This window comes from Ascidia mentula, chromosome 1, assembly GCF_947561715.1.
Source record: "Ascidia mentula chromosome 1, kaAscMent1.1, whole genome shotgun sequence".
Classification (NCBI taxonomy): Eukaryota; Metazoa; Chordata; class Ascidiacea; order Phlebobranchia; family Ascidiidae; genus Ascidia; species Ascidia mentula.
Window position 1 is genome coordinate 9,905,553 of NC_138566.1, and position 14,701 is coordinate 9,920,253.

The 14,701-nt window shown below is 40.0% G+C and overlaps 1 protein-coding gene across 1 annotated transcript; it reads left to right on the top strand.

The window, feature by feature from the left end:
* Positions 1-416: 416 nt before the first annotated feature.
* LOC145914952 (ferric reductase 1-like) lies at positions 417-12,614 on the top strand. The gene is made up of 15 exons (XM_083002695.1): positions 417-478; positions 640-836; positions 1,858-2,049; positions 2,394-2,559; positions 2,982-3,072; positions 3,786-3,927; positions 5,016-5,201; positions 5,444-5,609; positions 5,671-5,797; positions 6,782-6,896; positions 7,861-7,947; positions 8,338-8,512; positions 9,127-9,252; positions 9,714-9,784; positions 11,684-12,614. The coding sequence occupies exons 2-15, from the start codon at positions 684-686 to the stop codon at positions 11,777-11,779; spliced, it is 1,893 nt and encodes a 630-aa protein (XP_082858821.1). The 5' UTR covers positions 417-478; positions 640-683; the 3' UTR covers positions 11,780-12,614.
* The last annotated feature ends 2,087 nt before the right edge of the window (positions 12,615-14,701 follow it).

A 14,701-nucleotide genomic window follows, 5' to 3' on the forward strand; every position in this document is an offset into this window, starting at 1 on the left:
CGGAACCTCAAAATTATAAAACCGGTTGCACCAGCTGTGCGAGTGACTATTTGGTGAAGAGATGGCTGGGTTCATAACTTAGCTAGTGTTAGCTGTGGGCTGTTCTATACTGTAGATGTTCTTTTTTAAGCAAAATAATTTGTCGCTGTAAACGGATATTTTGAGTCAAGCGTCTTCTGTGAATTATTCATGTGTTTACAAGAAATACACTAACAATGTGACGTGTATATCCATGGGCATTTTCTTGTCAGGTCTGGTGCAGAAGTGCAACAACTGCTGAATGTATTTCAGAGTTAGTTATAATTGTAAATCTATGTTTTTAGACAAGTTACTTGGTGTTACCTTGTTATAGGTAATTACATTTTTTAAATTGCGATTTTAAACAATTTACAAACATATGACATTATTACTTTGGCAGAATAATAGTGAAACTATTGGCTTTTGTGTTTCATCTGACTGTAAAACTTAGTTAAGCGAGGTAGGCCTACTTTTTTGATATTGTTTGGCAACTATTTGCCTTAATTTTATATGCATGTATATATATTTATATGTATATGTACATTATTCTTGCTGTAAATTTGGTCAAATGTGTTTTACACTGTCTATGGACTTGATCATTTTATGATGCTATTTTTCCAGTTTTGCAGGTGATTGTTATAAGTGTTGGCCATACTGCGAATGATATGATAGCCCCTGTCTGGGTTACTGTTTTGGCTTTGTTGCAAGCTGTTTGTGGTTTGGACACAGCAGGATGTGGTTCTTCCAAAAACTGTGTACGGCAGCCCACTGCCTGCTCACAAACTGACCCTGCGTGCTTATTCTTCTCTTATGTTTGGGTACGTTTGTTATTATGAATATTTATCACCGTTTTGGTGCTACACAGAAAGTTTGCTACAACTACACTTATTGACAAAAGAACCCATGTGATGTTCTATTGATATTGATTACATATGATCTTCAAATAATTTCGAAATATTATTTTATATTTATAATTTTTGTGCTGTTTGACTGTGTTTATAATAATGTTTGATCTGTCAAACAATTTGTCATATTTTTTGTACAAACATGCAGGGACGCGAAAAAATTGGTAAAGAATTTGAAATGCATATTCATTTGGAGAAAAGGGTTTTCCCAAGTTTTTATCTAAGCTTCAACAAAGAAACTTTTGCCATATACAATGAGTTAGCAATTTTCCGTCTTTCCATATCCTGCTAACCATAAACGCTACAATTCTCGCTCCACCGGTAACCAGGGCAAAATTCTCATCACGATTGTAATGTCATGGAGACGCATTTAGACTGGCACGCCCTCTCCTTACGTTGGATTCCGCGGCCGTGGAGCTGCGTCGATGACTTGCATTTCCCTGAAAATCTTGACGAAGGTTTAAGCGACCTTGATTATCCTGAAACAATGGCGGTATTGACATTCCCCATAAGTGGGCAGTTTTGACGCGAGTTGAACAGAAACGCACATCCACTACTTTCAAAGTCACAAATGTTTGTATATGTACCATTAGTCCACCAGTTAAGTGCTCATTGGACATCGGTATGTCGCTGAAAGCTAATATCTCCACTAGGTTTAAGCCACTCCCGTAAACAACATCATAACATGATGTTACAAAAATTATCTTATCAGTGCGGTAAACCTGCAGTGCTTCGTTGTGTAATCAAAGAGTAGCGCAGCATCACCGCCCTGCAATATTTCTGCGCGAAGCAAAGTTACTTCACCGGTCAGTTGGAATGGCATTTCTCCGATTATTGCAGTCATCCCCTTTCGTAACCAACAGCCAACATGTTGACTGTTCGTTAAAATGTAAAAAAGCATAACGTTTAACATGGTTGATTTTCTTTCCTCCAGGACTCGACCAACAGTCGTTTTAACATGGAGTTGTCTGGTGGTGCTGGTAATGGGGCCAGCTACGTGGCCGTTGCGTTCTCTTCAAGCGGAAACATGCAAGATTCCGAACTATATTACTGCTCTGGGAGCTCCTTTCAATCAGGCGTCATTCAGGCCCGATACAATCCACCGGTGATAGACTCAACTCTGCAGGTAAATCGTTTGTGTTTTGTGGGTTTATGTCATAAGCTAAAGGGAATGCATTACTCGTCAATTGACCAATTCAAGTTTTCATTGTTTTTAAAAGACTTTGTGTTGGTTTCTTTTTGTTAATTGCTAGAAAACTAAAAAGTCTAAACAACATTTGTAACATGTTTTTAAGGAACAATTTCCAACATTTAATGCATATTGCTATCTGAATTACACCGAACACATTGGTTGTAATATGCATACTGTGAGCATACATTTGTGCAAACGGCAAGAGCGGTTTTGATCGTATCCGCCATGCCGTCCGCCCATTAATCAACCTCCCCTCTTTTATCATCTACTTTGTACAGAGTGGTGTGTCAAGCACGTCTGCATCCACTGTAGGCGGTGTTGCCGAGTGTGTTTTCACGAGGCCGGACATAGTGAACAAAACCATCTCAGGATCGACAGTGCAATCTTTCAATCTGCTCACCACGCAGTACAGAATCCTCCTTGCTACCAGCACCATAAGCTCGGGTAAGACGCCTCGTTTGTATGTATTGTAGCATGACCAAACTGTAAGGATTGTTTGGGAGTTTTTTATTAATATTTTTTAATACCTTAATAAGCAATGTAGAGCCAATAATGTTTTAGTGATCTGCAGACTGCTGTTTTAGTGATGTTTCGACCTATATTATTGTCTCACCAGTGTAGCTTTGCCAATTATACGGCGATCATTTCGACTGTATAGTCACCACAAAGTGGGAAGACTCGTTTGGCTATTTAATACCTATGTTCAATAGCTTTATTAAATATATAGACATGCACGAAAGTATTTTCAAGCCAACAACGTATCTTGCTGGTCCTTCAAATTGGAAAACACACGCTGACGTTTATCTACTACCAATATTCCATATCTACTTCCAATAAACCACATGATTACATGCCTTTCGTAACAGGTACGCTTGAACGGCACACACCTGCAAACAGATATTCCATAGGCCCCTTCGACTTCACCGTCGACCCTGCGGCAACAACCACGACGCCAACGTAAGTACACTTAATCACATAGTTATTAACTTAAACCTCTACTTACATGCATTCCGCCAGTGCTATATTTCGTATCTTATTGTAAGAATCCCTTCGCGTAACACTATGGGTGAAGTTGTCAAAAAACCTATCTACACTCTGATGTAAAGATGAATGCGTTGCACTGACACAGCCTAAAAACATTTCGTGGGAAAAAATACAAAACAACCGCCATTAAGCAAAACTGCTATACTGCGCTTTCATATGACGTCAGCTAAACTAGGTTTTGAAGTACGCAATGACCAAGCAAGAATTTTACCTGTCACCAGAATAGCAACAAATAGAGTGTTTTTTTTTAAGAATTCAATTCAATTTATTTTCGTCATTATCCACAACATGAAAACTTCGCTAAGGTAAAAACGATAAATCTAACAGATTGGATAGTGACGAGGGACCTGTAAATACCGCAATTGGTTGTCTGAAACCGACCCTCGATTGTGGTGATATTACAAAAACATTTTATTTGTTGCCTGTTTTACTGATTACAGAAAAGAAAAATGACAATTATTTTGCATTTAAGGAAGCAAAAAGAAATGTGGCAATAACTCGTTTTTTTACAGCGCATAATATCGTCAAATACAGTAATTAAGAATTAAGGACTTCAAGTAGCATTGGCCTACGTAGCTTCGCGCATGCCTGCTGCTGCTGTCATACTTACATATTTCTCTTTTCAGAACCACCACTACCACCACTACCACAACTGTGACAAGCTCAACAAACTTTGCTGATGGATGCGCCGAAACGAAAACGTGCTTGACCGTTCCAGATGGATGCTCACCCGGGACATCCACGTGCATGTTCGCCTCGTGGATATTCGTGAGTTTCATGATTTTGGATCGTTTATAATCGACCGCTTGAAATTTCCCTTCACCTGCAGTAATCATTTTTTTTCACGTAAATGCTCTCTTGGTTTTCAGTTACATGTATAATTAACTGCAGTAGTGCCTAAATGCTGTCTTCGCAACCAGTGGGCTTGAATAAACACACAATTTTGCCCAAAGGCATCAGGGAAAAATTAAGAAAATGGCTAAGAAAGTCTGGTTTCATGATCTATTCGGACGAAAGGCTATTTTTGTTTTGCTGCAGTGTTTTTTTTTGTCGAAATCGATTTTAAAAGTGAATAACTTTATAGTGACCTTCTGTTGTTGTGTCGTGCGTGCCACAGGATGGCAAAAACGTGAGTAAGATTGGAGTCTCAAGTGAGCGCAAAACAACTTGGCATCCACGGGGTCACATTCCCGGTGCCGAGTTCATTCCTTCGCCTTCCATCATTATTCAGATTCGAAAAGTTATGCGACCACACTCTCCGATCGCTCGCACGACATCGCTCTTTACGCGTTAACAGATAAACTCGGGACGCGCCGTCGGGAGGTCGCGATGCGGAAGTTTATTTTCTGCATCTCACGCCATCCCGTGCGGATGACGTTTCATGTCGGATTCGCGCGATACGCTCGATCTGCCCTGTAAATTATGTACAGCCCGCGTTCTGCACGCGAGCGTTTGGTTCTTTTGTTCCGGTTGTTTGTTTGTGGCCTGGGGCGCGCACGCGAACTCCAAAAAGTTGGGTGTGGCGGTTAAACGCCACATGACCACGACAACACCAACGTGGCTTTCCAAGAAGGGTACGGTGTTCCCCCCAATACGTAGGGCTAGGGATGATGCATATAGATGCGGTTGCTGTAATGCCATAATGTGATGTATGTTTGTCTGGATAGCGTGGGAGTTTCCTCGCATGTTGACCATACTCGCATGCAAAGCACATTTTCTCGTTGTACTCTATTGAAGCAATATACAGTATAGTGTTTTGCGCTGTGTATAACATGTGCATTGCCCTACAAGTAGAAACTAAACGTATCAAACGATGGAATCCACCGCATTTATGATTAAATATCTTTTTTGCACAGGTACCGGTCACCAACACCTTTAACTTCCAGTTGGTAGGTGCAGGCACGGACCAGTACGTGGCAATCGCATTTTCTGACGATCAGGAAATGCAAGATGACGACTTGTACTATTGCACTTCAAGTAGTGTCGTGTCAGGAGCAATCCAGGCTTCCGAATCACCGCCTACACCGCTCAGCTCCAACACGGTACCACGATTGTGCACGATCATTTCAGTTTCAGTTCTGGAGTTCGAATAGCGTTCATGTGATGCCAGAAGTGGCGATATGACTGACTCCATAGTGTGTGGACTACACACGTTATCCGTTATTCGTTACGATTTGCGTACATTTTACGGCGTTATTTGTGAAATTATAAGAAATTAAATTTTGTCATATAAGGCGAGAATACCCTTTAGGGCAATCTCATCACCAACTCTCATTGCGTGTAGATCGGAATCGCCAATGCTAATGGCGGCGTGGACGGCGGTGTGTTGAGCTGCACCTTCACCAGGGATGCCAGCGTTACCAAACAGGTTTCAGGCGGTTCTAACAAGGTGTTCGACTTCTCATCTGGCCGTTTTTACGTGCTAATGGCGCGAGGTCCCTTCAGTGGAGGTACCAATTCACACATTTACAAGACACGCCTTTTCTGAACCGTTTTTGTTCGGTCTTAAAGGAAGTATCAGCTACCACTTAAGCAACAGAGGTTTCTCAGCCTCCGCGCAAAACTTCACCGCTCCTCCATCTAACGTCGGTGGCTCGGGATCTTCCTCACACAAACGGAACATGGTGAAAGCCCACGCGTAAGTTACCAATCAATTCTGACTAAGAGATGGCAAGTGTTGATGCCGGGCTGAGTTAAGGTCGTCTAGATATCATCTAGGCTTGGTTAAATTGGAATGGTAAATTATTGGAATTTATATGTTGCATTATATTTTTACCTCATAAAAGGTGCATTATCTGTTAACACGATCGTAGGTAGTTTATAGCATATAGATGTGGAAATTCCTTGCGTAAATTCGCCAACCTATGTTTAAGGTTTAGGTCGCAACAATACTGGCTGCAAAAAAAACAGGTTTAGGCTCGTAAACACTTAAGTGTAGTTAATGAGTAACATCACTTAAAACTGCACATAATGCGCTGTACTAGGTTGCTGATTTAAGCTACACATTTACGATAAAAAAAACGTAATGACAGATGCCCATTGCTTTGGTTGTCGTTTAAAGGGGCATACGTAGTTGGAACGCAAGCAGGTTGAATGTGTTGCGGTTTTTCGACTTGAAACTAGAACCACACCGCAAATAATAGAAGACCATGGGGACCTTACCGCCGATCATATTCTTGTTCACAGCTGGAAAATTACAGCAGTGGACATTCACAATCTCGCATAAAAACTCACGACCCGCGCTGTTTTTGATCCTATAACGACGCTAATGCGTCACCGTTGCCATTCCTTTGTAAACGATAACGGGAGATACGGGCAATCATAACTGCATAGAACCGCACGTAACCCGCCATTCGCCTCCACAAACAATGGACAGCGTCCCGTGTTTACCTTGGATACCGCGCCGACCTTTCAGAAGCAAACCATTGATTATTTCCATTGTTACAAAGACTGCCTTTCAACATTTGGTCCGCATTCGAGCTTTGAAAATAAGCGGCGAGTTGAAAGTGGGGCTCGTTTTTGTCTTCGTGGTTATAAATTACAAGACTAAGACGCGTAGTTTGATTCCTACGAACCTTCCAAAAAGAACATTTGCAAATAAATAAACGTTTATGTTTACCAGATCACTGATGATCATTGCTTGGCTTACTTGTGCCAGTATCGGAGTTCTCATCGCTCGCCATTTCAAACCACTCTGGCACAACAACGACTGTTGTGGCAAGCAAGTCTGGTTTCAGGTGCGCTAGTTGTTGTATAATGGTCCACAATCCGCTAGATTTCTGATTTGTATCACAACAATGTCGCTATTAATATAGGACTTGTTCTTTTGGCACTAGGTTACGAAAGTGTTTATTGTAACTAACGTTAACGTTATGATTCAAGCTTTATGCATGCACAAAACGTGTTGAAAGGGGCAAAGGACGAGTACAGTACATGTTTCAATTTCTGTATCAAAAAATGATTAACCAGTTCAATGTAATAGTACTGATGATGAACCCAGTATGAGTTCGAAACGTTTACTTAGAATATGATCAACAGCATCCTAGCTTTGGCTTTCCTTTTCAAAACAAATCATTAGGTTTCACTATGTACAGTACATTTGAGGGCCAAGTAGCGCACTCTAACTCTATATAGGCGAATCTTATCTTTGTGTGATTTGCGCGGACAATTATGCTGCATATAACTGACAGCATCCGATCACTGACGCAATGACTGATGTGACCTTTCATCACACTATCAGTGGTTGTACCTTGCGGTTGTGACAAGTCGATTTCCTTTGTAACTTCACGTAACTTCATACAATTGGAGCTACGTGGATCGGGTTACAAGCGTGGCAAACGCATGTCCTTCCCGGCGTAGTTTATTGGACGCAGACGTACCTGGCACGATACTGTCACATGTTGACAACAAACACACAGGATGTGATGTATTTAAAATACATTTTATTTGTCCGTCGTTGGATACTCATTCATAGGAATCTTGATAAGGCACCGATAACACACCAATTTGAATAGTACCAACACAAAATCAACAGCAAGTTTCAATTGTTCTAATTTTGGCAGCTCACGTATTGTACATCTTATCCATTTTTACCGCGGACTTTTGCAGTAGACATTTCCTCCAAAACGAAACGCAATTCACGGGATTTTGTGTGCGCAAACTTTTCAAAATGAAATGCACTTTGAAATGAATATTTTGCAGATACACCGCGCCTTGATGATCACTGCGGTCGTTGCCACCTTGCTCGGATTCATCCTGATCTTCTCCAGCGTGGAAGGCTACAGCGGGGTGAGTGTTGAGGTTTCCCGCGTTGTAACGGCGATGAGTGAGCAATTGTTTATACAAAGCATCCGCGTAAACATTAACACCGCGCGTGTGTTCGTTGGCTTTATTTACTCACCAACGCTCATGTCGGACAAAGTGCAGATTTAACCAGTTTATTACGCTGTAGGGAATGCGTGGTGTCAGCCCGCACTCAGACACAGATAAAATGGTGCTTAAGTTATTTTACAGCAATTCTATTTTATCGCAAAAAAGGAGCAAAAATATTGTGTGGCATCTTTTATGAAATACGAATTGTCAAAATATAGAAATTCGAGTCTTTGTGACAAGCATATCTTCTATTCGAAAATCCGCATTGCATTTTTCTATTTTTATTTGACTCGTAATTACGTACAGCATGCCGGCGCCCACCCGATCATCGGTATCATAGTCACCATCCTGGCAATAACCAATCCAATTATGGCAATATTCCGTCCCCATCCTGGAACTCCGAAACGCTGGATATTCAACTGGGGTCATTGGTTCGTCGGATCCGCTGCCCGTATTTTGGGCATTACAGCCATTTTCCTGGGTAAGTAGTCCGGGCGCTGTTGCCATATCCTGTTACTAAGACCGTTGTTATGCTTGTTTTTAAGGTTTGACTTTTATTTATTTAAGGGGTGGCTCATGGAAAAGTGTAAGACTTTTTGTGTTGATTCTGTGCGATATAGCACAATGAATTTATATGGTTATATAAGGTTTACAATACCATTTGTTTGCGTTTCAACCGTGGATGTTATTATATATAACTGGGAGATAGCTACCCCAGACGAACACTTCTGTTGAAAGCGTGCATGTCACTAATTCCTATCTTCCAGCAGCGTGTACTCGATTGACATTTAGCCACAAGAACGGATGAATCCGGTTGTGGCCACGTTTGACAAGATAGCCATTCAAGGAAATAGGATACCACACAGTTACGCACTCACAGTGCTTACCACCTACGCTTACGTAATTCCTCTCAAAACAGTGGAACGGCCAAACAGAGCCGCCACCTTATCGCCCTCGTTTTAACTCGCTTATTTCCACAAGTCACTCTGACAATGGTCTCCCGACAGGGCGGGTCTCTCACAGCGCTTACTTAGCACGTGATGCGCACAATGATTTTGCAGTTTAGGTGATAAATTGCGCTTTGTTTGTGTTCAGGGGTGGACCTGACTTCGTTGGATTTGCCTGAATGGGACACCTGGGTGTTGGTTGGATTCGTCTGTTTCCATGTCGTTTTCGAAATCATCCTGGAGATTTTGTCTGCAGTTTATGGGCATATTAGCGGTGGGTTTCTGTTACTATTACTATACTGCAGCAACTACCTTGAAATGTTCCAACGATAAATATCATAGCTTATGCTGCTATCAAATGACCTAGCCATAATGACTTTCTAACAAACACACCAGTGTTTATGATATGTGGAAAGCTAATAACCACATACGCCAATAATTGGTAAACTTGTTTTCCGCGTGTTGATTTATATACAGTTTCCCATGTAATCTTTTTGAACGTTTCTGCAACAATGATCATGTTGCGCCATGCGGTGAATTTGAAAGGCATTTCGGAAGCCGTTTTCTAAGTTTCCTCGTTCCGCAAACTTACCAACAATCCACGAAGTTCGCGCTACGCTGCGCATCGAACGACACTGGATTTATTCCAGCGATCCGCTTGACCTAAAATAACAGACTTTCCACTGAAATCTCCGCAGTAAGTTGATGCTGTGACGTCACCTGTTTGGTTTGCAGGTTACAAGAAAAAGAAGCCAACGAATGACGTTTCTATGGACGACAAGGCTGAGGAGGACAAGCCGCCCAGGGTAAGAGCGGATAAAACGGCTCATGTCGGTTTTAATAGGAAACCACTGAGAAGCTATTTCTTACTCTAGTTCAGTGATTTTCAACCTGTGTTCCGCGGAACACAAATGTTCCGTAAAAGATCTTCAGGTGTTCCGGAAGAAATTGATTAGTTTGACTAATGTTCCGTGGAACACGGGTCGGAAATCATTCTTTTTTATCACAAAGGGCGTAAATAGCTTTATGAAAGTAATCATCCACTAACACCAGTTTGAATGTTCCATCGTGAATTGCTTCATTTATTGTTGTGTAACAATTATGTTTGTTTTGTAATGATAAGAATGTAATTGCACGAGCCTGTTGCTGGTTAAGTACAATGCCGCAGTACTTCCAACAATTTAGTGTTCCGCAAGATTATTTTGATAGAAAAAGTGTTCCGTGGCTCAAAAATGTTAAAAAATACTGCTCTAGTTGACCAAAGTTTAACCGATAAGATCAAAGATTAGAACTAAAACACGAACCAAATTTATCAATTTACTTTGGGACTGTTCTCTTTGCTGGCTGGAATTGAGCCAAGGTCTCTATAATTCGGTGATTCGTGCACTGCTACATGTTTATATTATATCAAGTTACCAGTGGATGTGACGCTAAAGTGAAAAACAATTTAATGACACGCATACCGGTAGCCACTATTGAAGGATGATTTGGTAACGAATTTTCCGCATGTGTATGATTTTTATATGAATCAAGCTATTTGTACCGTTGCACATTTCTACATACATTCATCTGACATTCGCTATGCATAATATTTACCTCCTTGTCGTCATATTTTGACAACGGAACGGTGTCATATGACTACAGTGTCGTCACAAGTCGCCTGCGCAGTGCACAAACATAAACCTTTACACGGAAATCAAATGCTCTTCTTTTCGTCATGTAATGGCACCTCTCTAAGATCCTTATGACTTATCACGAAATGCGTCGTTCGTCCGCTACCGCTTAAAGTTGGTCGTCCAGCGGAGTCTAGTTGCTGTTTAGTTTAAAAATGCTTCCGGCAATTTTTCGGTGGTTTGTTATGTGGTTATAACCATAATTTATTCTCCCGCCAGAAGCAATCGAAAGTAGCGCAAAATTACATTTTATGTTAAAGGGGTGAGCCAGTTTAGAACCAAAAATGGTTGTCGTATATTCCATAAACTTTATCACCACTTGAAAAAACAAAAATAGTGTAAAAAAAAATGACATGGAAATACCACTGGTGTTGACATTGCGTCGCATAAATCGCAATGTCACGTTGCACAATATAATGCCACCGAAATTTTCTTACCGCGACCAAACAAACGTTTTCGAGGCCAGCTATCGATTAAACATCTTTCAAAACGTTCTCTTGTTCTGAATCCACTGCTTTAAGAAACCCTTCCCAGCAACGTACATAAACTTGTTTGCTTTCATTGTATTCAAGCGTCCATATGTCTCCTTCGGGCTATTTCATCATTTCTTGCTTGGACGGATTTTTTGCAAGTCGATTACCCGCTCTTTCGCTGCGCGGCGTCTCGCAGCTATCCGAACAAAAGTAACATTTTGCTTGAATTTTCAGGCGACTGATTACCATTTTATGTGGAAAACATAACAATCAGTTAGCCACTTGCCACGGCGTGTAACAATGTACTCGAACACTTATAATAAGGGTGCTGCTATCAATATATCCGAAAAATACTGCCGAGGCGCAGGGATTATTGTTGTCATAATAAGAAAAATATAGCTGAAATTCAAGCCTCAGATGGGTTTAGTTTCATACTGAAATAGCGTCATGAGAATTCTTTTTTTTACCTCCATGTTGTTCACGTAATGCCCTTTTTATAGTTCACATCACTATATAAGGCAAAGTGCAACCAAGCAATAATATTACATGTTCTGAACAGGGTGTTGGCATCAAGTACTTCGTTCTGGTCGTCTACTCCCTTGGAAACATCGCCTTTGCACTCACGTTTCTAGCTACCATCGGGCAAATGGACTAGGTACCTACATCCAACTTAGTCAACATGCATTATCCCTTGTGAGCCTGCTATGCACGTTGATGCTACAACATGACCGTGCGCCAGGCTGCTGAAGACAATCTAGAAGATGTTTGTTTGTATTTGACATTATGTGCTTGTAAATATTCCTGTCCTGTTGCTTTTATGAGCTATGTACTCGTATTAAACCGACTAATCTTACGTATGCTTAGGTTTTTACTTAAAATTTTATAACTTCTTATTTTAAACTTCTGTTTTTACTCTGTTAACCCAGACAGACATTTAAAAGAGCGTGTAAGCTGGCGAAACATACAGTAACCTATCCAAAACATGGCCCAACTGAATCGCTTTTCATTGTATTTGTTATTCGCGTACTTCTTTAACAATACGATTGTGCATCGTTTGCACTTCCGAGCTCCTATTGTGCAAGTTACTCCACCAATGCTTTGTCAATACAATAATCCCATTCTGTTACTCTACTCCCACATCAAGTGGGTCATTGTCAATTGACAGCTTGTGTATTTCGTCATAATCGTCTCAATTTTCTCGACAATTTGTTGATTTGTGGAGCTAAAGTTATGCAGTTTTTGTACCCAGTGTAGCGTATATGTAATGCGTCGAAGAAAATTTCACGTAGCAAGATTTTGCCGCTAGAAGTCGTCACTTTTCCTCCCTATATAGAATCCTATAGTCCAGCGCGCGACAAACAATAAGTGGTGAATTATTTATATCGCTATCGGTCACTCGGTCGGAGATCATTTTCCTAATCTCCAGTTTTCACGTCCGCGTCGATCGTCTGTCATGATGTAATAAATAAATGTCCTGGTTTTAAATTGGATGTTGTTGTCACTTGTTGAAGCAGTGTGTCACAAAGAAGGCTGGTATAGATCGGTGGGTGCAAAAGTATTTTTCTAAGAAAGGACATTCAACAAATACTGAAATTCCCTTTGGAGCTTTTTGATGGTGGTCATTAAACGCCTTTTTAGAGTTTTGAGTTAATGCGTGATTCATACTAGTAGGAAATAAACCATAGGGTTAAAACACTTCTACCATTTCAACCGTAACACTTGCCATTTTCAATCATTGGCGCAAGAAACTACTTCCCAAAATCAACAACATAATTTAACTTCTCGTTGAAAACCTTCAAATTTGATTGTTGCTTTTGTTTTTGCAGATCTTCTTCACATTCTTAAAAAACAAATGTTAAGCTGTGCTGTAAATTTACCCACCAAGCCTTAAGCTGTTAATAATTAGGCTGATGGTATTTTCCTACACGTGGTTATCATCCACGCGTATAGTATTAGCAAAACCTCGTCATGCTTTCCAACATAATTTAGTAATATAACTGTCAGTTTTATAAATCTTCAAAACAAACAGTAAAATCCATGAATTTATTAGCAGTTACATGGGCTATACAGTTTGTTTTGAATATTTCAGTAAGTGACATCGTTTAAGTATACACTGTGTCTGCCTTTCGTGAGTTTGGATTTACAAAGGAAATTATACACATCGACTATCTACAAGTTCATCCGAAGCTCTTGGCTTTAGTTTCTAACAACGGCGAGAGTAACACGGATATTTTGCCAACTTTCTTTATTGAAAAAGAAAGCGAAGTAAAGCATGAAAATCCGCGCAAAAAGTCAAATTTCAAGGAAAATACAAAGCTGTTTACTTTTGTACCCATTGCATGTTTTATTGCTCCTCTGACAAGCAATAGTCACAGTACCTTGGCGATTGTAATTAAATTTTTTTGGATGTTTCGACACTTTCGTTATGTTCCAAGATTGCCACCTTGCGGAATCCTGTTATCTTGAAATATTATCTGCAACACATGTCTGGAAAATATTGTAACCAAGTGTTTTTGGCAAATTATTTGTATTTTATTTACTACAGTAAATAAGTAACTTTCATGTGCGTGTTCATGTCGTTAACTAATGTGAGATTTTGCGTTTTATGAAACATGACACCCTTTGGTTTGTTATCTTTGACAAGGCATATATAAACATTTCTTTACACAAAGCGAAGCGCATTTTTATGTATTAAGAAAACTCAAAAAGGAGTAACGAAACGATCAGCGGCAGAGTATGTCATCTCATTTTACTGAAACAGAAGTATACATTTCGCCTCTTGGCATTGTCAGTTTCTGCTAGGCTTCGTAACCTTAAAGTTGTCTCCACATCCATAGAAAAAAATGGCGCCTAATCAGCGTCTGTGCGCTTTATTGTCAACAAAAAATTTATTTCCACAATGCAATCTAACAAAATGAGTTCGTGGAAAACGTAAGGTTAATAAAGGCAAATTCCATAGCCCAGCGGCAAATCATTCCAATGAAACGTTTATTCGAGTATTTTTTTATTCCAATGACAGGTTAATAACCTATCAATAAAATTCTTTATTGTAAACTATACATATAGGCTACTATATGTGCTGAAGTTTCTGAAAGTTGCGACTAGTTAGATTTTCCACGTCGTCATGCACAGACGGTAAGCAAGTAGCTATGATGTTCAGTACAAAATTATGTACAATCCTCGCAGCAAATCCTTTTTTTTACAAGTGCTTGTAATCTCATTTTGTAATACAACCTACCGCAAATTAATGTGTAAATAAAATTAATGTTAATTATACTTAACAATGATGTGGTACTAGTACTTAAAGTGTTGCGATTTATTTCGAAAAAGAAAATAGAAAGCAGACAAAAAGCCCTTTTTTAAGTTTAGCCACTATGGGGCGCAAGAAATCAGCAGCAGGGGCTTCAAAGTGTGTCAATATCGCTTGTGACGTAAATGACAAGCGTTTGATTTCGGAAATCATGTCGCTCTTGCAGGACTGTATATTACTAAGCATGATTTCGAAAATAATTTTGTTTGTCTGAAGTAGTTCTAAAAAATATTACTTGTATTCTTTTTACTGCTCGGGACGTGTATG